The sequence below is a fragment of the Rhodotorula graminis genome (genome assembly GCF_001329695.1).
Source record: "Rhodotorula graminis WP1 unplaced genomic scaffold RHOBAscaffold_13, whole genome shotgun sequence".
NCBI lineage: Eukaryota > Fungi > Basidiomycota > Microbotryomycetes > Sporidiobolales > Sporidiobolaceae > Rhodotorula > Rhodotorula graminis.
In genome coordinates, this window is record NW_017264940.1 from 255,019 (window position 1) to 274,267 (window position 19,249).

The 19,249-nt window shown below is 64.4% G+C and overlaps 7 protein-coding genes and 2 non-coding genes across 9 annotated transcripts; 6 read left to right on the forward strand and 3 right to left on the reverse strand.

The window, feature by feature from the left end:
- Nucleotides 1-453: 453 nt before the first annotated feature.
- Nucleotides 454-1,327, reverse strand: RHOBADRAFT_65516 (uncharacterized protein). The gene is made up of 3 exons (XM_018418727.1): nt 1,261-1,327; nt 768-978; nt 454-666 (listed from the first exon to the last, which is right to left on the reverse strand). Exons 1-3 carry the CDS (start codon nt 1,290-1,292, stop codon nt 553-555), a joined length of 357 nt encoding a protein of 118 aa, XP_018268848.1. The 5' UTR covers nt 1,293-1,327; the 3' UTR covers nt 454-552.
- Nucleotides 1,328-1,570: 243 nt separating this feature from the next.
- Nucleotides 1,571-4,061, forward strand: RHOBADRAFT_55481 (uncharacterized protein). The gene is made up of 7 exons (XM_018417870.1): nt 1,571-2,155; nt 2,227-2,361; nt 2,479-2,576; nt 2,664-2,804; nt 2,880-2,936; nt 3,007-3,492; nt 3,596-4,061. The coding sequence occupies exons 1-7, from the start codon at nt 1,651-1,653 to the stop codon at nt 4,013-4,015; spliced, it is 1,842 nt and encodes a 613-aa protein (XP_018268849.1). The 5' UTR covers nt 1,571-1,650; the 3' UTR covers nt 4,016-4,061.
- A 61-nt stretch (nt 4,062-4,122) lies between these two features.
- Nucleotides 4,123-5,202, reverse strand: RHOBADRAFT_55482 (uncharacterized protein). Its single transcript, XM_018417871.1, has 2 exons — nt 4,267-5,202; nt 4,123-4,193 (listed from the first exon to the last, which is right to left on the reverse strand). Exons 1-2 carry the CDS (start codon nt 4,955-4,957, stop codon nt 4,186-4,188), a joined length of 699 nt encoding a protein of 232 aa, XP_018268850.1. The 5' UTR covers nt 4,958-5,202; the 3' UTR covers nt 4,123-4,185.
- A 471-nt stretch (nt 5,203-5,673) lies between these two features.
- Nucleotides 5,674-6,719, reverse strand: RHOBADRAFT_8424 (uncharacterized protein; the record flags this gene model as incomplete). The annotated part of the gene is made up of 3 exons (XM_018419219.1): nt 5,674-5,829; nt 6,008-6,267; nt 6,605-6,719. Coding segments are annotated over 3 exons (531 nt in total), but the record flags the coding sequence as incomplete, so codon positions are not given.
- Nucleotides 6,720-8,277: 1,558 nt separating this feature from the next.
- RHOBADRAFT_55483 (uncharacterized protein) lies at nt 8,278-11,755 on the forward strand (the record flags this gene model as incomplete). The annotated part of the gene is made up of 16 exons (XM_018417872.1): nt 8,278-8,320; nt 8,403-8,508; nt 8,817-8,866; nt 8,944-9,079; nt 9,211-9,779; nt 9,872-10,037; nt 10,112-10,123; nt 10,235-10,308; nt 10,438-10,468; nt 10,556-10,614; nt 10,777-10,808; nt 11,064-11,127; nt 11,219-11,262; nt 11,415-11,508; nt 11,609-11,639; nt 11,718-11,755. Coding segments are annotated over exons 1-16 (1,533 nt in total), but the record flags the coding sequence as incomplete, so codon positions are not given.
- Nucleotides 11,756-12,038: 283 nt separating this feature from the next.
- Nucleotides 12,039-12,121, forward strand: RHOBADRAFT_t109. The gene has a single exon. It is a non-coding gene; the product is annotated as a tRNA-Gln (tRNA).
- Nucleotides 12,122-13,349: 1,228 nt separating this feature from the next.
- Nucleotides 13,350-13,437, forward strand: RHOBADRAFT_t110. Its single transcript has one exon. It is a non-coding gene; the product is annotated as a tRNA-Ile (tRNA).
- Nucleotides 13,438-15,924: 2,487 nt separating this feature from the next.
- On the forward strand, nt 15,925-16,940 carry RHOBADRAFT_66862 (uncharacterized protein; the record flags this gene model as incomplete). Its single annotated transcript, XM_018419101.1, has 1 exon — nt 15,925-16,940. Exon 1 carries the CDS (start codon nt 16,125-16,127, stop codon nt 16,938-16,940), a length of 816 nt encoding a protein of 271 aa, XP_018268853.1. The 5' UTR covers nt 15,925-16,124.
- Nucleotides 16,941-17,118: 178 nt separating this feature from the next.
- RHOBADRAFT_66867 (uncharacterized protein) lies at nt 17,119-17,853 on the forward strand. The gene is made up of 2 exons (XM_018419102.1): nt 17,119-17,614; nt 17,729-17,853. The coding sequence occupies exons 1-2, from the start codon at nt 17,311-17,313 to the stop codon at nt 17,827-17,829; spliced, it is 405 nt and encodes a 134-aa protein (XP_018268854.1). The 5' UTR covers nt 17,119-17,310; the 3' UTR covers nt 17,830-17,853.
- Nucleotides 17,854-19,249: the final 1,396 nt, after the last annotated feature.

Genomic DNA, 19,249 nt, shown 5'->3' on the forward strand with positions numbered 1-19,249 from the left:
TCTCTCTCTCGTCTCTCTCTCGTCGTCTTTGTTGCATCCGGTTACAGGGCTAAAGGCTCGCCAAGAACCGACCACTTCCCCTCCCCATCCCCATCCCCCATCGTTCCCCGTGTCTGCATACCCCCCCTTCCCCTCGCTTCCCTATCGTCCACCTCCTCCTCGCTCCCCCAATCTGCATACTCTCGCACGCAACGAAGGACGAGCTTCCCCTTCCGATCGAGCAGAGTGGACCGCGAGAGCGACTGTTTGAGAAGTCGCGAGCACGGATTTCTGCTTTGGCGGCTCCTGGCGGCGTCTCTGCCCCTCTGACGCACGTGCACGGTCGTCGGGACCCGCAGCATGACAGCTGGAGGTCTGACGGCGAGAGGGAGACAGAGCGAGAGAGCCGAGGGAGAGGAGGCGGGGAGAGGAGCGAGCGGCCGCGCGACAGCCTCTCGACGGACGACCGAATGAGGGAGGACAAGGGGGCACTGCGATGCATAGAGTACACACAAGACTACACGCCGTCGGACGTCGCACGACGACCACAAGAAGCGAGCCGAGAGCAGGAACTCAGTCCTTCTTGGCGACGGGTAGCTCGCCCCATTCTGCCTGGCCTGGCAGCCGCCCGACCCGCACGTTCTCGTAGTCGTCCGACTCGCCAATGTCGCCCGTCGCGCGCATGCGCTGTTGCGCGAGCAAGGCAGTCACGTCAGTGAGGGGCCTCGATGGCGCGAGAGGAGGAGGGGAAGGAGAGAGAGGGAGGGGGAGAGGGAGAAGGGACGTACGTAGTACTCCTCGCGCACGTCGATCCTGCGCCGGTCCTTGCGCATGCCGAGCTCCTCCTCCTTGCTGACGCTCTGCACCTTGGTGTCGCGGTAGTCGTACCGGGTCTGGGTGAAGTGCGACAGCGCGAACGAGGCGCATACGGTCGTCGCGAGGAAGGGCAGGCCGAAGAAGAGGAAGGGCTGGCGGCGGAGCGAGACGGTGAAGGAGGAGCTGCGGGCGGGACGAGGGAGGGTCAGTGAGAGTGGGGGGAGAGGCTGCTGGTGCGGAGGCGGCGGCGCCGATGGGAGCGGGGAGGGGGGAAGGGGGGAGGAGGAAAGGTCTGCCGCCGCTGTTTCCGCACTGTCCCTGCGCCTTGCGCCTTCTCGGCACCGCACAGTGGAGCGCGATCGTCCGCACGGCGCACTGGGCGCGAGCCGAGGGCGACTCTGCACCGCCCACCGGACGAGGGCGTCGAGGCTGGGGTGGGGGGTGGACGCTGAGAGTGGGACGCACGGGTTGACAGGCTTGGACGCGAAGGGTGGCATGGTGACTGGTGCCCGCTTGAGCGACTAGTGGCGCGCAGGGAGGCGAGAGAGAGGCTCACAGCAGATGAAGCGGTGCAACTGGCCGACGACAGCTCGACGCTTCCCCTCGCAGCTGGCTGGGCTTGCAGCAGGTCCAGCTGTACCAGCATCCCTGTCACAGTACATCCATCGCTCGAAAGAGCCACCTGAGAGCCGAGGCGTCGACGAAGGCCGTGTTGATCTGAGCTTCCGCTCCCTCGCCGGATCCCTTCTGCCTCTCGCCGCTCGCACCGACTACAGCTCGCTCCAGTGCCCGACAGCCCCGGCAATCGACCGCCAGCCACTCGGCTCAGCTCCACTCCCGAGCCGACCGCCAGCCATGCCGAGCGCGAGCACGACCCAGTCGAGCGAGCAGCGCACCCGGCTCCTCGAGCACCTCGTCCACCAGCACTTTGGCTCGGCCGTCGGCGAGGTCGCGAGCATCCTCCTCGCCCGCGGCGCCCTCTCGTTCCCGCAACTCGCCAAGCTCACCGCCCTCCCGCCCGCCCTCGTCCACGCCTCGCTCCTCGTCCTGTCGACCCACACCCTCCTGTTCCACTCGGACACCGAGGTCAACGGCCGCCTCACCGAGCTGTACGAGCTCAACCACGAGGGGATCGAGCGCAGGCTGCGCGGAGGCCTGTACGTCGAGATGGCGAGCGAGTGGGACGGCGGTGCCCAGCTCGCGCCCGTGTGCGACATCCTCTGGCGCGAGGGCATCCTCGTCAAGGAGGACCTCGTCCACGTCGTCCAGGAGGAGCTCCTCAAGGCCCGCGACGACCACGATGCCCTCGCGTTTGCCGACGACCCCAAGGGCAAGAAGCGCTCCCGCGCCCTCGACCAAGGTCCGTTCCCCTCCTCTCCTTTCTTCCTCCCTGTCGACCAAACGCTGACCTAGCGCGAGCACACCCCATAGTCGCAGACACGGCCGACAAGCTCGTCCGCAAGGCGTTCGCCCAGGGCTACCTCAACGTCGTCACGCCCGGCTCGCAGCTGTCGCCCTCGTCGCTCGAGATCAAGTGGGAGGAGGAGCTTCGTGCGACCATCAAGGGTGCGTCCCCCTTCTCTCCCCATCTCTCTTGCGTCGTACAAGCCGTCTCGGCCTCGCGACGGGCGGGGCCGCAGGCATCTCGACTCTCGCCCTGACCCTTTGTCTCCCTGCGCGCAGGCATCCCGTCGGCCAAGGACCTGGCTAACGTCAAGAGGCAGCTGCGCGAGAAGCAGGAGGAGTGGGACGAGGAGGAGCGCGAGCGTGCGCGGGGCAAGGTGCGCCACTCGCCGTCTATCGCTCTCTCGAACCGTCCTCCCTCGTCGTCTCGTCTCGACTGACGCACCGCGTGCCCCCACTCGCAGGGCATGGACGCGGTCGTCGCAGAAGAGTCGGACGACGAGCCCAAGCGCAAGAAGCGCAAGAAGAAGAAGACGACGCAGCCCGACACCGACTCGGAGAACGACGACACGCTCGACTTGCGCAAGGTCGATCCGCCTTTGCCGGTGTGTCCTCCGAACCTCTCTCGTCTCCCGGCTCCGTCACCTCGTTCATGGTCCTGATGAGGCCTCTCCCCGCAGGACGGCGCGTTTTTCAAAATCAACGAGGAGCGCTTCCACATCCGGTGGCGCGCCCAGGTGCGTCCTCGGCCCACAGCTCTGTCGCCCTGGGCGACACCCTCCTGACCCTCGTCGACTTCTCTCGCAGCTGCTCCGGTCGTACGCGCAGGACCTGTACAACTCGCACGTCGCGGCCGTCCTCGGCGTCATCCTCGACCTCGTCAGCTCCGAGACGCAGCTCATGAGCGAGGGCATCTCGCGCGCCGTCTCCTTGCACGAGATCAACACGCGCTTTGACCGGCTCCCGGCGCACCTCAAGCCGGCCCTGTCGCAGACGTTCGCCAAGCACAAGGACGACGGCGCGTGGCCGCCCAAGCGCGACCGCACGTCCGACTACATCCTCGCCATCTGCGAGGTCCTGTCGGGCCAGGACCAGTGGGGCATGACGACGCGCGAGATGTTCCTCCTGCAGCAGGGCGAGGGCTCGCACGCCAAGTGGGCCGTCAACTGGACCCAGCTCGGGCGCGCCATGAAGCGCTCGCTCGTCGAGGCCGTCATCCGCGACAAGCTCGGCGACAGCGCCATCCGGTGCTGGAGGATCATGGAGGCCAAGGGCAAGCTCGACGAGAAGCACGTGCGTCCCCTCGTTCCATTCTTTCCCGCCCTCGCCACGCCCACCTCGCCCGCCGCGCCCGGACTGACCCCTCTTCCACCTTGGTGCATCGCGGCTCACGCAGGTCGCCCGTCTCGCCTTCCTCTCGGTCAAGGAGGCGCGCGAGGTCCTCGGCCGCCTCTCGGCCGCGCAGCTCATCGAGCCGCAGGAGGTTCCGCGCACGGCCGACCGCGCCCCGTCGCGCACCCTGTACCTGTGGTTCGTCGACTTCAACAAGGTCGTCACGTCGCTCATCGGGCACCACTACAAGGCGCTCGCCAACGTGCAGGCGCAGCGGCAGCACCAGCTCGAGCTCCGCCGCGGCCTCGTCGACAAGATGGAGCGCACCGACGTGCGCAAGGACGACTCGCTGTTGACCAAGCGGGACCAGGAGGGCATCGTCGAGCTCGAGCAGACGCTCGAGGCCCTCGCCGTTGCCGAGCAGCGCCTCGACGAGCAGCTCTTTGTCCTGCGCGAGTTCGACCCGGACCCTGCCGCCGTTTAGCTTTTGCCTCTCGCGCGTGCAACGACGCTTCCTCGTCGACTCTCTCTCTCTCTCTCTCCGTTCCGTGTCGCCGGGAGTCTGAGAGAACCTGCTAGAGAACGAGAGTGCGTGGGGAGCAAAACGTCGAGTTGCACTTGCGACAGATCGACAGAAAGACGCAGAGTCGAGATTCAGAATACTGCACGACGGTGGGCATGAGGTTCAGTTCCGAGGATCGCGAAGATGGGGAGAAGAGGGGGAGCGGGACGCACCAAGTCGCATGCCCTGCAGCGCGATGAGGAAGCGCACGCCGGTACGAGCCTCGGCCTCGAGCTCGTTCAGCTCGCGCTCGATGCGCTCGTGCACCGTCTCGTCCACCATCTGGTCCTCCTCCTCCTCGTCCACCTCGTCTACCTCGTCTTCTGCGTCTCCCGCAGGCTCGTGCACCTCGCCCTCGACTGCGAGCGGGCTCTCCTGGCCACTCGAGGTCTCCTCGGCGATGGCGTACGTGCCGAGCTTCTGGACGACGTGCGCCTCGTCTTCCTTGACCGTCCTCGCCGGCGACGCAGTGGAGCTCGGCGCCTTAGGCAGGCTGTGCGGACTGACCGGCGCGCCGGGCGAGTGCGACCGTCGGCCCGTCTCGACGGCGAGCCCGACCGGCGCCGCGTGCGGCGACAGCCTCATCGGGCTCGAGTTGCGCCACGGGTTGCCGACGCCGCCGCTGCCGAGCCCGCCGCCGTTGCCGCCGCTGAAGAAGTGGCCTGGCGTGCTGACGCGCCGGCCGCCGGCGCCCGCGCCGACCGACGCCGCCGTGAGCGAGAACCCGGCAAAGTCGCCGCTGAAGACGCGCGACGCAGGCGACGAGCGCGAGTTGAAGCCGAAGCCGAGCTGCGGCGCCGACGTGCTGAAGAAGGTGGCGGACGACGGTCGGCGGGTCGGGGCGGCCGGGACGGGCGGGCTCATCGAGAGAGGCGGGGCGGATTGAGGCTCATCCCGGACGTAAGATGCGGTTGTCGAGGTCGAGAAGGAGGTCGAGGGTGGAGCTCGGGGCGCATCGAGGGTCGAAGAGCGGGAAGGAGGTTGGGAGCGGCGGGGCTTCGACGAGGACGAGCGCGGTGGGGCCGGGTCCTTGGGCGGCACAGGCGGTGGCGAGTCGGCGCTCGGCGTCGGGAAGGTGAAGATGTCGTCCTTGATGTGCTGGATGACGACTGCGTGTTCGGCGACAAGGTTCGAGCGGGTCAGTCTTTCGGCTCGACGGAACCGACGACCGCATCCTGAAGAGGAACACGCACCGATGACGTCGCGCAGAGGGCTCTTCTCGGCGTCCGACTCGCTCCATCCTGCAGCTATCCGGGCCTGCCGGACAAGGTCGGCGAGGACGACCATCTCCTCGAGGATGAACGGCGGCGAGAAGTGGCCGAACAGCTTGTCCTTGGGCTGCGAAGACTGTTGGCGAGCAAGAGAGTCAGCTAGACGGTCCGTCGAGGAGCGTCGAGAGGGCAGTCGGGGCTCACAGGGTAGCTGCACTCGAGGAACATGACCGAGAGCTTGCCGGCGACAATCTTGGGCGCCGCCGCCTTCCAGATGTCGAGGTTGAAGCCGCGTCGCGAGATCGAGTCTGCGTGCGAGAGAGCGAGAACGTCAGGGACCCGCCCGAGAGGCAGATGCGCGGTCGACGAGGGAGAGGACGAGGACGGACCCGGCTCGACATCGCCAAAGAACAGGAGCTCGCGCCCGCTCTGCTCCTCGCGCACGAAGAACGCCGTCGAGTCGTAGCACTCGCCTTCTGCGCCGCCTGCTGCAGGTGCGGTGCCGACGGCCTGCGGCTTGGGCAGCTCCTTGCCCTTGCGGTGCTTGTGGAAGGCGGACGGGTCGGTGCCGTGCGCGAGGGGAAAGGCGTGGAAGGAGAGCGAGGGCGAGAGAGGCAGCTGCGCGCTCGGCTCGGTGGGGATGCTGCGGAAAGGGGACGAGTCAGTGCGAGAACCCAGGAAAGGCGGCTCGAGCGACTCGAACGCACTTCTTGTAGTGGTAGGCGCGCCCGATCGTCACCGAGTCGTCCCACCCGCCCAACATGGGCCACACACCGCCGTCCATGAGCCGCTCGATGTTGGCGATGGTGCGCCGGATGCCGTACACGGGTCGAGGTGGCGGGCGACAGGCAGCAGACGAGATGATAAGGCCGGCGATGTGGTCGAGGTGGGCGTGCGTGATGGCGAAGCAGCTGCAAGGAGGCGGTGGCGAGATGGATAGTGCATCAGTCCCTGTGCCAAGAGCTCACCAGAGTAAGAGGGAGAGCGAGAGAGAGACGCACCGAACGAGATCCCACACACGGGCCGCCGCCTTTCCGCCTCCTTCTCGCCCGACGACGACGCCTGCTCCTCGCGCGACCGTCTCGACGCTCGCCTTCGTCTCTCCCGCCTCGAACAGCTCGAGCTCGCGCTTGAGCTCGTGCTCGTCGACGCCAATGTCGAGGCCAAAGCCCTCGAACGCGTACGGGTTGCGCTCGACGAGCGACGCGACGGCGCCGATGGTGGACCCGCCTGCAGATAAGAGCCTCGTGTCAGATTGCCGTCGAGCCTCGCAGAGGCAGGGGGGAGATCGAGGGCGCACCTTCTATGCCGGTGCAGCCGTCGGTCCACTTGCTCGCGTACGGCTTGACGAGGAAGCTCGACAGGTTGGTCTCGACGGGCCCGCCGCCGCAGCCCTGCAAGGTGCACGCAAATGAGTCAGCTCTCACGTTCGCGGGCAGGCGCACACTCAGACCAAGTGAGGGAGGACGTGGGACGCACGAGAACGAGCAGCTCGAACGCCGGCAGTTGACCCTCGCGCGACAGCCGCACGTGGCCGCAGTAGTCCTCGACGCGCCTGCGGCACTCTTCTGCAGGGTTGGGCCTCGTGCTGGACCGGCTGCGGTCCCTGTGTGCGTCTGGGTCGCGCGAGCTGGGTGGGCTGGTCGCGCGAGCGGCAGGTGGGGGGACGGCGTCGGTGGGGCGCGCGAGGCGGGGCGCCTGGACTGCACTGGTCGCGGCGGTCATGCGCACGGTGCGTCACAAACCAGTCGAGGGTGTCAGGTGAAAGGTTTGACGAGGGGGAGCGAGCCTGGCAAGGCGAGCGGGGAACTCACCGCTTGGTCTGCTTCCCGGCCGAGGCGCGCGAAGAGGAAAGCTGCTCCTGGCCGGCCCCTTCGAACGAGCCTGCAATGCGGAGTTCCGTCAACGCTAAGACTGATCTGATGCGTGTACAACTGCGCTTCCCGCCTTTTGCCCGCCAAGTCGAGCCACTTGAACCCGGCCGTCGCTGAGGGTTAACGTTCAGAGCGCTCGTGCCGCGCGGTCGCTCTGTGCTCTCCTGCTCTCCGTCTGCTCAGCCCTCGATTGCGGCTGCAGTGCGCTCGAGCTCGGAGAGACACAGAGAACGACGACGAGTGCCCTGAGCGCCGGCCGAGAAGGAACGGCCAAGGTGGCCCTCGGAAAGCGTGGGAAACTCGACAATGAGTGGGCCGCGTCCACGCTCGCAGTACTTGTAGCGCGTCGAGCTTCACCCGCACAGGCACCGGGCACGTGTCGAGAACAGGCCTGGGTACTGTGCACAGTCGGCACGAGAGCGACGGCGGCAAAGGCCGCGCAGAGCGTGCGTGGACCGGCGCAGCACCTCGAGGATGGCGCCGACGGCGAGCAGCGTCGCGATGAGCCGCGCCAGGTCATGGAGAGTAGTGTGCGGACATGCTGCGCAGAGCGTCGCGCCGAGGAGCGTGGCTCGTTGCGCGCTGAGCCGACGAGTACGGCTCGAGAGCAGCCCGCTCTGAGGACACGCCGGAGCAAGCTCGTCCGGCCTCTGTCGCGATGACGCCGCGCAGTGACCGCAGAGGTGCTGATCCTGACGAGCGCGACAGCAGCAAGTCGGGCTCGAGGGCATGCCACTGGTGGTCGAGGGCCGCGAGAGAGGGGCGCGGCGGCGAGTCGCGCCACACCCACGAGCGTCGCGCGGTCGCGGCTGGATCGCGGCCGCCGAAGCGACCACAACAAGCCAAACAAGCTGGATCCCGCCACCGAGCGACGACGAGGCAAGGCGGAGAGCGGCGGTCGAGGGGAGGAGCAGAGGGTTGGCGGACGCGGGCGGCTCGGGGCCGGGTCGTGACAGCGCCGGGGCGAGGGCTGGACGGGCGTGCACAGTAAGCAAGAAGCGCGAGGATCGCGGTAGAGCGAGAGCTGTGTCGTCGAGCGCCGCCGACGCCTGCCGACGCCCGCCAACTGTCTCCTCCCTCTCACCTCCGCTCTCTCGCCAAGGACGACCGCCACCATGCTCGCCCTTGCCTCTTCTTCTCGCGTGAGTCCAAGCCCATGCCCTGCCGCCCTCGCGCTGTCGCCACTCGTCCAACTCGCTGACACTCGCTCCCTCGTCGCAACAGTCGCTCGCCCGCTCGAGCGCTCCCCGCTCCATTGTCGGCTCGTGGGTCGCCCAGCGTGGCCTCGCCACCGCCCAGGACCCGTACGACGTCGTCGTCATCGGTGGCGGTGCGTCCGCCTTTCCCTCGTCCTTCCCTCCTCCTCGTCCACCCGCACGATATCCGCGGCCGCGTGCTCCAGCAGCTCGCAGGTGGGGGGCCGCACGCGCATCAGTACGGCTGGCTGACTCTTTCTGCCCCTCCCACGCCTACGCCTCGCCCGACTCGCGCCCTTCGACCCACTCCTCCCTTCGTCCGCCTCGCGACCCAACCGGCTTACCGCCTCGCCCATTCCCCCACCTCTCTCCCGACCCGCCTCCTGCTCTTCCCGACCGTCTACGCCACCTCGTTCGACGCTATGCGCGTGTCGCTCAACAGGCCCCGGTGGCTACATCGCGGCCATCAAGGCCGCCCAGCTCGGCTTCAAGGTGCGTCTCCCTCACTCTCTCACGGCGAGCGAGGACTGTTGGACGGTCTGACTGACGACGAACATTCGTACGCGCAGACGGCGTGCATCGAGAAGCGCGGCTCGCTCGGCGGCACGTGCCTCAACGTCGGCTGCATCCCGTCCAAGGCCATGCTCAACAACTCGCACATCTACCACCAGACGACCCACGACCTCAAGGCGCGCGGCATTGACGGTGCGTCCCGTTCGCGTCTTTCGACAGTCCAGCGTCTCGCTCGTCGGCGCGAGCCGGCGAACGCAGACGCTGCGGGTCTAGTACTCGAGACCTCACGCTGACATTGTTGCGCCCGCGCGCTCGCCTCGCAGTCGCCGACGTCAAGCTCAACCTGCCCAACATGCTCAAGGCCAAGGACAAGTCGGTCAAGGCCCTGACGGGCGGTGTCGAGTTCCTCCTCAAGAAGAACAAGGTCGACTACATCAAGGGCGCCGCCTCGTTCGCGTCGCCGACCTCGATCGACGTCGCCCTCATCGACGGCGGCAACACGCAGATCGAGACCAAGAACACCATCATCGCGACCGGGTCCGAGGTGACGCCGTTCCCGGGCATTGAGATCGACGAGAAGCAGATCGTGTCGTCGACGGGCGCGCTCGACCTCCAGGAGGTGCCCAAGAAGATGGTCGTCATCGGCGCCGGCGTCATCGGCCTCGAGCTCGGGTCCGTGTGGTCGCGCCTCGGCGCTGAGGTCGAGGTCGTCGAGTTCCTCGGCGCGATTGGCGGCGCCGGCATGGACGGCGAGGTGGCCAAGAACTTCCAGAAGATCCTCGGCAAGCAGGGGCTCAAGTTCAACCTCAACACCAAGGTTCTCGGCGCCCAGAAGAAGGACGGCAAGGTCCACCTCGACGTCGAGGGCGCCAAGAACGGCAAGAAGTCGACCGTGCGTCCCACACTTCCTCCTCCAGCGGTTCTGCTATGTGCGCCTCGCCCTATCTTGTACTCACCCTGCTGCACACCTGCATCGCCTCACAGATCGAGGCCGACGTCGTCCTCGTCGCCATCGGCCGTCGCCCGTACACCGAGGGCCTCAACCTCGACAAGATTGGCGTCGAGGTCGACAACCGCGGCCGCATCGTCATCGACTCGCAGTTCAACACGTCGGTCAAGGGCGTCAAGTGCATCGGCGACGTCACGTTCGGTGCGTCCCGCTGTCCTCGTCGTCGCCCTCCCTCGTCCCCGGACCTTTTACTGACCTTTCCGCCCTTTCTGCAGGCCCTATGCTGGGTTCGTCTCTCTTTCACACGCTCTCTCGCTGCGTGCCGCTGCGGCGGACGAGGTCCTCCCGTCGCCGCGACGCTCGACCCGGTCCCTGACCTTTGTCGCTCCCGTCCGCAGCTCACAAGGCCGAGGACGAGGGTGTTGCCGCTGTCGAGTACATCCAGTCGGGCTTCGGACACGTCAACTACGGTGTACGTCCCTCCTTTCTCCCCGTTCTGCAAAAACCATGACGCCGGTAGCGCGAGAGCGTTGTCGGCCGCCGCCTCGCTCGACCTTTTCAACTTGCGTTCTCGAGCTCACACATGCTGCCTGCCTCGCAGGTCATCCCGAGCGTCGTCTACACCCACCCTGGTGCGTCTCTGCCGTCTTGACACCGGCTCGAAGGCGCACGCGACTGACTTTGCCTCCCTCGCCTCCCCTTCCCTCTCCCGCCTGCAGAGGTCGCGTGGGTCGGCAAGACGGAGGAGGACTGCAAGGCGGAGGGTATCGAGTACAAGGTAGGCAACTCTCTTTCTCTCTCGATTCGGCGAGGCCGGGAGACCGGCGGCGGGGCCGATTGCGCTCGTTCGCCCTCGTTTACGCCTCGGAGGCTACGGTCTTCCGCTCGAGCGAGTGCGACGATGAACAGGCACTGACTCGGTCGTCCTCCCCCTCCCTAGGTCGGCAACTTCCCGATGGTCGCCAACTCGCGGTGCGTTCCCTCTCTCTGTCTCGACTCGACGGAGCCGGGAGACGGGCGGCGGGGCCGGTTGCGCTAGTTTGCCCTCGTTACGCCTCGGCAGATGCCCAGTCTCTCTCGCCTGCCTCTATACGGTCTTCTGCTCGAGCGAGTGTGACGAACAACAGGCACTGACCCAGTCGTCCTCCCCCTCGCTACCCTCGTCCTCGTCCCGTCCCTCTTCTGTCGCCTGTGCACTGCCCGTCGCGCGCACCTGTCCACTCGCAGTGCCAAGACCAACAACGACACGGACGGGTTCGTCAAGGTGATCGCCGAGAAGCACACCGACAAGGTGCGCCTGTCCTCGTCTTCCCCTGTCACCGTCGCCCTCCTCGAGCGAGGCCCTGACCCTCTTGCCCCGGTTTGCGCCACCTCGCCCGCAGATTCTCGGTGCCCACATCATTGCGTCGGCGGCAGGTGACATGATGTGCGTCCTCCTGCCTCGTCGTGCCTCACTGCGCCACGGCGTTAGCTGACATTCCGTTCCTCCCCACCTCGCCCTCCTCTTTTCCTTCTTCTCCCCACTTCGTGCCCTTTTCGCTCATCGACACCTTCCGCGTCGCTCTCTCTCTCTTGCAGTCACGAGGCGGCGGTCGCGCTCGAGTACGGCGCGTCGGCAGAGGACGTCGCACGCACGTGCCACGCGCACCCGACGGTCTCGGAGGCGGTCAAGGTGCGTCCTCCTTTCCCCTTCTCTCTCCTCCTCTCCCCCCGTCTGGTCGTGATTCTAGCTCACCTCTGTTTCCCCCTCTGTTTCCCTTGCGTGTGTTCAGGAGGCGTTCCTGATGGCGAGCAGCGGCAAGGGTGCGTCCACCTCTCCCGTTTCTCCCCTTTTCCCGACTCAACCATTCCTGCGCACTGACACCCACCTTTTTCCGCAGCCCTCAACGCCTAAGCGCCACACGCACCTTCGCCCCCGCATGAGTTAGACGGCCGCCCGCGCTTTCCGGAGGGACGGCCCGGAGGAGGGAGGGAGGTTGATTCGTCCTGCAAAGCTGTACCTGTTCCTCACGCTTCTGTTCCTTCGTTCTTGGCTCAGGTGCGAGAGAGAGGCGCAGGAGCGAGAGGGAGGCGCAGGAGCGAGAGAAAGAGGAGAGGTCACGTGTCCGGAACAGGATCCGGTCAGGCACAACTGCCGGCGAGCTTGACGCGCGGCTTAGCAGCGCCCAACATACGCCAGCTTCTGTCTGATGCAGCAACTAAGGCGAGATAGTATAATGGCTAGTACACTCGGTTCTGACTTACTCTGCTTCCGAGCAATCTGGGTTCGATCCCCAGTCACGCCTTACCCTTTTGCCTCCCGAGCCAATCCCCGCTATCTGTCTGCTCTTTTGCCCGCTGTGCGCGCGCGACGACAACGTATCTGACCTTGCCATTGCGCGCAGCCGCCTCTGCACAAGAACGAGGAGGGCAAGGACAACGACTCGTTCTGGGAGATCAGGGCCATGCTCACCAAGCGACGTGCCGCGCAAGCGCAGAGCCGAGGCGCACAGTCTCTCTCGCAGGTCGCGACAGCGCGCTGTCTATGAGCGACGTCGGTAGACGCTCCCGTGTTGGCCGCCGCCGTTCCGCACTGGTCTAGCAATGCACGCTTTTGTGTACATCCTCCTGCAACTGCCTGCTTCTCTTGCAAGTTTTTCTGAGAGTGCAGACATTGACAAGGCTTGTTCTCAGCCAAGGAAGGGGCGTGCACAAGCAAAGGTTGGCAACCTTCCCAAGTTGACGTCCCTGCTCGATATCGACCTTTTCAGGCTTGTCAGCGCCAAGTGGCGGGCCAGCTGCGTGCGAGTCTCTCAGCTTGACGCTGTGACCGTCAGGCGAGAGCAGCAGCAACAGTATTGAGAGCGAGGAAGCGAACGAAGCGCGACTCTGCCCTCGACTGCCGTCGAGCATGGCGTCGTCCGGCCCCTGCGGTCCGAGACGTCGTGCACGCGCAGCTCTCTGCGGACCCTGCTCGAGCGCGCAAGGCCCGCAGCTGCTTTCAAGGCAAGAGGGAGTCGCCGGCGCGCTCCCGAAGCAAGAAGGGCGTCGACAAGGCGCAGGAGGGAGAGCAAGACGCAGCCCGCCCGTTCGAACCTGTTCCTTCTCTGTCTGCTCTGTCGCAATCGTTCCGACGACGAGCCGACCCGGCGCTGCTCAAACGGCTAGCTGCCGCTTTCTCGCGAGCGGCGGCTCTCCGCTGGGGAAGGCCCGCTCGGACCGCTCTCTCGCGTGATCTGTCCTCTCTCAGTGATTTCGCTTGCTATCTTGCCTCCAGTCAGCTCAGAGAAGCTCGGTGTAGGCGCGGTGTGGCCCAAGAGCAAGGACGAGCGACCGAGTCCGACAAAGGTTTTGAGGGGGCCGAGGAGGTCAGGGCACAAGGAGCAGATGATCGGCCGTTTTGCCTATGCTCCTGGTCCGTCATAGAGCGCGCTCAGTTTCAGTCTCCGACGGCTTAGCTGTACAGGACAACGGAGGCTGACAGCCATGGTGTACGCTACGAGGTTGCAGGTACGCGCTCGGCCATCACGAGCAGCTCGGTTGATCTAGTTGGTTATGATGTGGACCTAATATCTCTTGCGTAACAAGTCCAATGTCGGCGGTTCGATCCCGCCACTGAGCAGCAGCATTGCACACTGTGCGGTTCTTACCTTTTGCCGATCGAGGTGGACGCAAGCAATTGCGGCCTCCCTCACTGTCATCTTGCAGCTTGCGGTAGCGCTGGCCATTGCTGCTATCTGCTCTTCTGTGTGGCAAGGTTCAGCAAAGGCTCACCCCGAGCCCTGGGCGAGAACGGGCAGTGAGCAGGTTGACCTTCTCAAGTGCTCCCAGTGTGCTCCGTGATCGGCACTCGGTGGAAAGCACGGTATCGCAGGGAGGACAGGGGCTGCAGCGACGCTCTCACGAGACCTCAGGCGAGAGAGGGAGAGATAGGTTGCAGCGAGAGAGAGCTACGCAGGGGGAGGAGGAGGAGCGGCCCGCCGGCCTCGGCCGCCGGCGGCGGCCCTCGGCCCTCCGGGCACACCACTTGGCACAGGGAATAAAACAATAGTATACCTTGATGGTAATGGAGCCAGACCTGGGCCAGTGCTTCGGTAGCATCCTCAGCCAGACCAAGCCTCTTGGCCCCGCTCGGACCCAACCCGTCTGCGCGCACAGCTCCATGAGGAACGGGGCTACTGACCTACCGCTTGGCACAGGGACCATACAACAGTATACCTTGATGGTAATGGAGCCAGATTTGGGCCAGTGCATCAGTAGCATCCTCAGCCAGACCAAGCCTCTTGGCCCCACTCGGACCCAACCCGTCTGCGCGCACAGCTCCATGAGGAACAGGGCTACTGACCTACCGCTTGGCGCAGGGACCATGCGATAGTATACCTTGATGGCACTGGAGACATATCTGGGCCAGTGCACCTGTAGCATCCTCAGGCAGACCAAGCGTCTTGGCCCCATTCGGACCCAACCCGTCTGCACGCACAGCTCCATGAGGAACAGGGCAACTGACCTACCGCTTGGCACAGGGACCACACAATAGTATACCTTGATGTTAATGGAGCCATATCTGGGCCAGTGCACCTGTAGCATCCTCAGGCAGACCAAGCGTCTTGGCCCCATTCGGACCCAACCTGTCTGCGCGCACACCGCCATGAGGAACAGGGCAACTGACCTACCGCTTGGCACAGGGACCATATGATAGTATACCGTGATGGTAATGGAGCCAGACTTCCGAAATTACATCAGTAGCGTGCTCTGCAGCCCATCCCCCTGAGGCCGCACCTTCTTCTTCCTTCCAGCCGGCCGTGACACGGTCAGATTGGGCTGCCCTTGCAGGGCAGAATAGAGTACGATGCGCTCTAAATGGTTAGCTAGGTTAGATGTTGAACAGACCTTGTGGCCCAGCTCTGCAGCCCATCCCCCTGAGCCTGCACCTTCTTTTTCCTTCCAGCCGGCCGTGACGTGGTCGGATTGGGCCGCCCTTGCAGGGCAGGATAGAGTAACGTGCGCTCTAAATGGTTAGCTAGGTTAGAGGTTGAACAGACCTTGTGGCCCAGCTCGGCAGAGGCAAACCTGTTCCTGGCAAGCCCCACCCTCTCGGACCCAAACCGTTTGCACGCGCAGCTCTATGAGGCAGAGGTCTCCCAGCCTACCGCTCAGCACAGGGACCATTGAACAGTATACCTTGATGGTAATGGAGCCAGATTTGCGATATTGCATCGGTAGCATGCTCAGCGGGACCATCCCCCCGAGGCTGCACCTTCTTTTTCCTTCCAGCCGGCCGTGGTGCGGACGGATTGGGCTGCCCTTGCAGGGCAGAATAGAGTACAATACGCCCTGAATGGTTAGCTAGGTTAGAGGTTGAACAGACCTTGTGGCCCAGCTCGGCAGAGGCAAACCTGTTCCTGGCAAGCCCCACCCTCTCGGACCCAAACCTTTTGCACGCGCAGCTCTATGAGGCAGAGGTCTCCCAGCCTACTGCTCAGCAAAGGGACTATTGAACAGTATACCTTGATGGTAATGGAGCCAGATTTGCGATATTGCATCAGTAGCATGCTCAGCGGGACCATCCCCCCGAGGCTGCACCTTCTTTTTCCTTCCAGCCGGCCGTGGTGCGGTCGGATTGGGCTGCCCTTGCAGGGCAGAATAGAGTACGATACGCTATAAATGGTTAGCTAGGTTAGAGGTTGAACAGACCTTGTGGCCCAGCTCGGCAGAGGCAAACCTGTTCCTGGCAAGCCCCACCCTCTCGGACCCAAACCGTTTGCACGCGCAGCTCTATGAGGCAGAGGTCTCCCAGCCTACCGCTCAGCAAAGGGACCATTGAACAGTATACCTTGATGGTAATGGAGCCAGATTTGCGATATTGCATCGGTAGCATGCTCAGCGGGACCATCCCCCCGAGGCTGCACCTTCTTTTTCCTTCCAGCCGGCCGTGGTGCGGTCGGATTGGGCTGCCCTTGCAGGGCAGAATAGAGTACGATACGCTCTAAATGGTTAGCTAGGTTAGAGGTTGAACGGACCTTGTGGCCCAGCTCGGCAGAGGCAAACCTGTTCCTGGCAAGCCCCACCCTCTCGGACCCAAACCATTTGCACGCGCAGCTCTATGAGGCAGAGGTCTCCCAGCCTACCGCTCAGCAAAGGGACCATTGAACAGTATACCTTGATGGATATGGAGCCAGATTTGCGATATTGCATTGGTAGCATCCCCAGGCGGCGGCGCTCCACCCCTCGTCACCGAGGCCCACCTCCGGGCAACCCGCTCGCCTCCAGATCCGCCATCTCGCGCGTGAGCTGAAGGAGACGCACCCGATGATGACGGTCATCGTCTCTTGGGTGCCGGGCCACGCCGAGGTCGAGGGCAACGAGCGGGCTGACGCCCAGGCCAAGGTCGGGGCCGAGGTGGTTGAGGGCAAGGGCGGTGTGGGCGAGGGGCGGCAGCAGGGCCGCAAGCCGCGGCGGCACAGCATGGTGATGCCGCGTGGGGGCTCAGTCGAGCCGTCAGACGACGAGCGCGACGAGTGGTACGGGGGAGAGAGGGAGACGAGCCCCCAGGCCGAGTCGAACCAGCCCCCTCGGCCTTGCCTCCCCGCCCTCGTCAACCCTCCTGACGGCCTCGAGGACCTCCGCAGCGAGCCCAAGAGCATCGCGGCGGTCCAGCAGGCCTTCCACCAGGCGCAGCAGGCGGCGTGGGCGGCGAGTTGGGCGACGGCGCCCGCCGGCGCGGGACTTCGCAGCGTCACCGGCAAGGTCGCGCCTGGCGCCTCCTTCGCCCGGTACCACGCCACGCTCTCGCGCCGGCAGAGCACGCTGCTTGCCAGGCTGCGGCTCGACTTTGCCGGCCTCGCGGCGCACCTGCACCGCATCCAGCGCCACCCGACCGGCCTGTGCGAGTGCGGCGAGGAGGAGACTCGGGCCCACTTCCTCCTCGCCTGCCCCCTCTACGCCGCGCCTCGTGCTGCGCTCGTGCGTGCGACCGGCAAGGACGCCATGCCACCCCTCGCCACCCTCCTCACCGACCTCGCCCTCGCCCGCCCCGTCCTCAAGTTCGTCAACGACACCGGGCGGTTCCCTCGGCTGCACGAGGCGGTCAAGGACTCGGCGGGCACGGTCAAGCAGGGCGTCTAGGTGGACCTGAGGGACTCGGTGGACGCGTGGGAGGACTGGGGAGGGGATTCCTCGTGCGCCCGACCGTTCATCTCTATCCGCTGCCCTCCTCCTCCTCCTCCTTGCCAAACCTCATCCGCCAACCTCGCGACAACTCCGTCATTTCTCGGTCTTTTTCTTTCATTCTTCTTTCTTTCGACTCGTTATACCCTCCTCTACATCCCTGTACACCTTTCCGCCAACCTCGACATCGACTCGACCACCTCCCCCCCCCTCTTCCCGGCGGTGGGTACCTGGACGGGCCTTCCTCACGGGCGTGCGCATCCACTCGCTGCCTGCCGTCGCAGCGCGGCCCTGGGCAAGCCATACCCTCGGCGGCCGCAGCTGAGCGATGTCGTACGCCCTCAGGTCCGTCCTCAGCTTCTTCCTTGCCGCCATCTCGGCGGCGGACCTCCCCTCTCGCCCGCGTGTTTGCCGCTTGCCGCCCGCCTGCGCGTCAACCCTGGGCCAGTTGACCCGCACGCGGCTGCCGCAGCGCAACGCCGGTGCAGCTGGGCAAGGTGAAGAGCCTGACCTCCTCCTCGTCGGCGCCCTTTCGGGTGTCGGCTTGGGGAACCGCCACAACTCGCCCATTTCGACCTCGTTTTCCGCCGTTCTTCTTTCTATCGACTCGACACACCTTCCTTTACTACCCTGTACGCCTAGCGCAACCCTCCTTGACTTTTTCTTTGTCGTCATCGACACTTCCCTCCTTTCTTCGATACCTCCCTCATTTCTTGACCTCTCACGTTCTTTTTGAGCTTGTTTAGCACCTCTCCTCCCCCTCCACACCCTCCTCCACCTTCCTCCCCTTGGGCAGCGGGTAGCTGACCGGTCGACATGGGTCTGTAGAAGGCCTCAGGCGACTTGAAATGGAATCTCTCTCTCTCTCTCTATGAGGCAGAGGTCTCCCAGCCTACCGCTCAGCACAGGGACCATTGAACAGTATACCTTGATGGTAATGGAGCCAGATTTGCGATATTGCATCAGTAGCATGCTCAGCGGGACCATCCCCCCGAGGCTGCACCTTCTTTTTCCTTCCAGCCGGCCGTGGTGCGGTCGGATTGGGCTGCCCTTGCAGGGCAGAATAGAGTACAATACGCCCTAAATGGTTAGCTAGGTTAGAGGTTGAACGGACCTTGTGGCCCAGCTTGGCAGAGGCAAGCCTGTTCCTGGCAAGCCCCACCCTCTCGGACCCAAACCGTTTGCACGCGCAGCTCTATGAGGCAGAGGTCTCCCAGCCTACCGCTCAGCACAGGGACCATTGAACAGTATACCTTGATGGTAATGGAGCCAGATTTGCGATATTGCATCGGTAGCATGCTCAGCGGGACCATCCCCCCGAGGCTGCAGCTTCTTTTTCCTTCCAGCCGGCCGTGGTGCGGTCGGATTGGGCTGCCCTTGCAGGGCAGAATAGAGTACAACACGCCCTAAATGGTTAGCTAGGTTAGAGGTTGAACAGACCTTGTGGCCCAGCTTGGCAGAGGCAAGCCTGTTCCTGGCAAGCCCCACCCTCTCGGACCCAAACCGTTTGCACGCGCAGCTCTATGAGGCAGAGGTCTCCCAGCCTACCGCTCAGCACAGGGACCATTGAACAGTATACCTTGATGGTAATGGAGCCAGATTTGCGATATTGCATCAGTAGCATGCTCAGCGGGACCATCCCCCCGAGGCTGCACCTTCTTTTTCCTTCCAGCTGGCCGTGGTGCGGTCGGATTGGGCTGCCCTTGCAGGGCAGAATAGAGTACAATACGCTCTAAATGGTTAGCTAGGTTAGAGGTTGAACGGACCTTGTGGCCCAGCTTGGCAGAGGCAAACCTGTTCCTGGCAAGCCCCACCCTCTCGGACCCAAACCGTTTGCACGCGCAGCTCTATGAGGCAGAGGTCTCCCAGCCTACCGCTCAGCACAGGGACCATTGAACAGTATACCTTGATGGTAATGGAGCCAGATTTGCGATATTGCATCGGTAGCATGCTCAGCGGGACCATCCCCCCGAGGCTGCACCTTCTTTTTCCTTCCAGCTGGCCGTGGTGCGGTCGGATTGGGCTGCCCTTGCAGGGCAGAATAGAGTACAATACGCTCTAAATGGTTAGCTAGGTTAGAGGTTGAACGGACCTTGTGGCCCAGCTTGGCAGAGGCAAACCTGCTCCTGGCAAGCCCCACCCTCTCGGACCCAAACCGTTTGCACGCGCAGCTCTATGAGGCAGAGGTCTCCCAGCCTACCGCTCAGCACAGGGACCATTGAACAGTATACCTTGATGGTAATGGAGCCAGATTTGCGATATTGGAT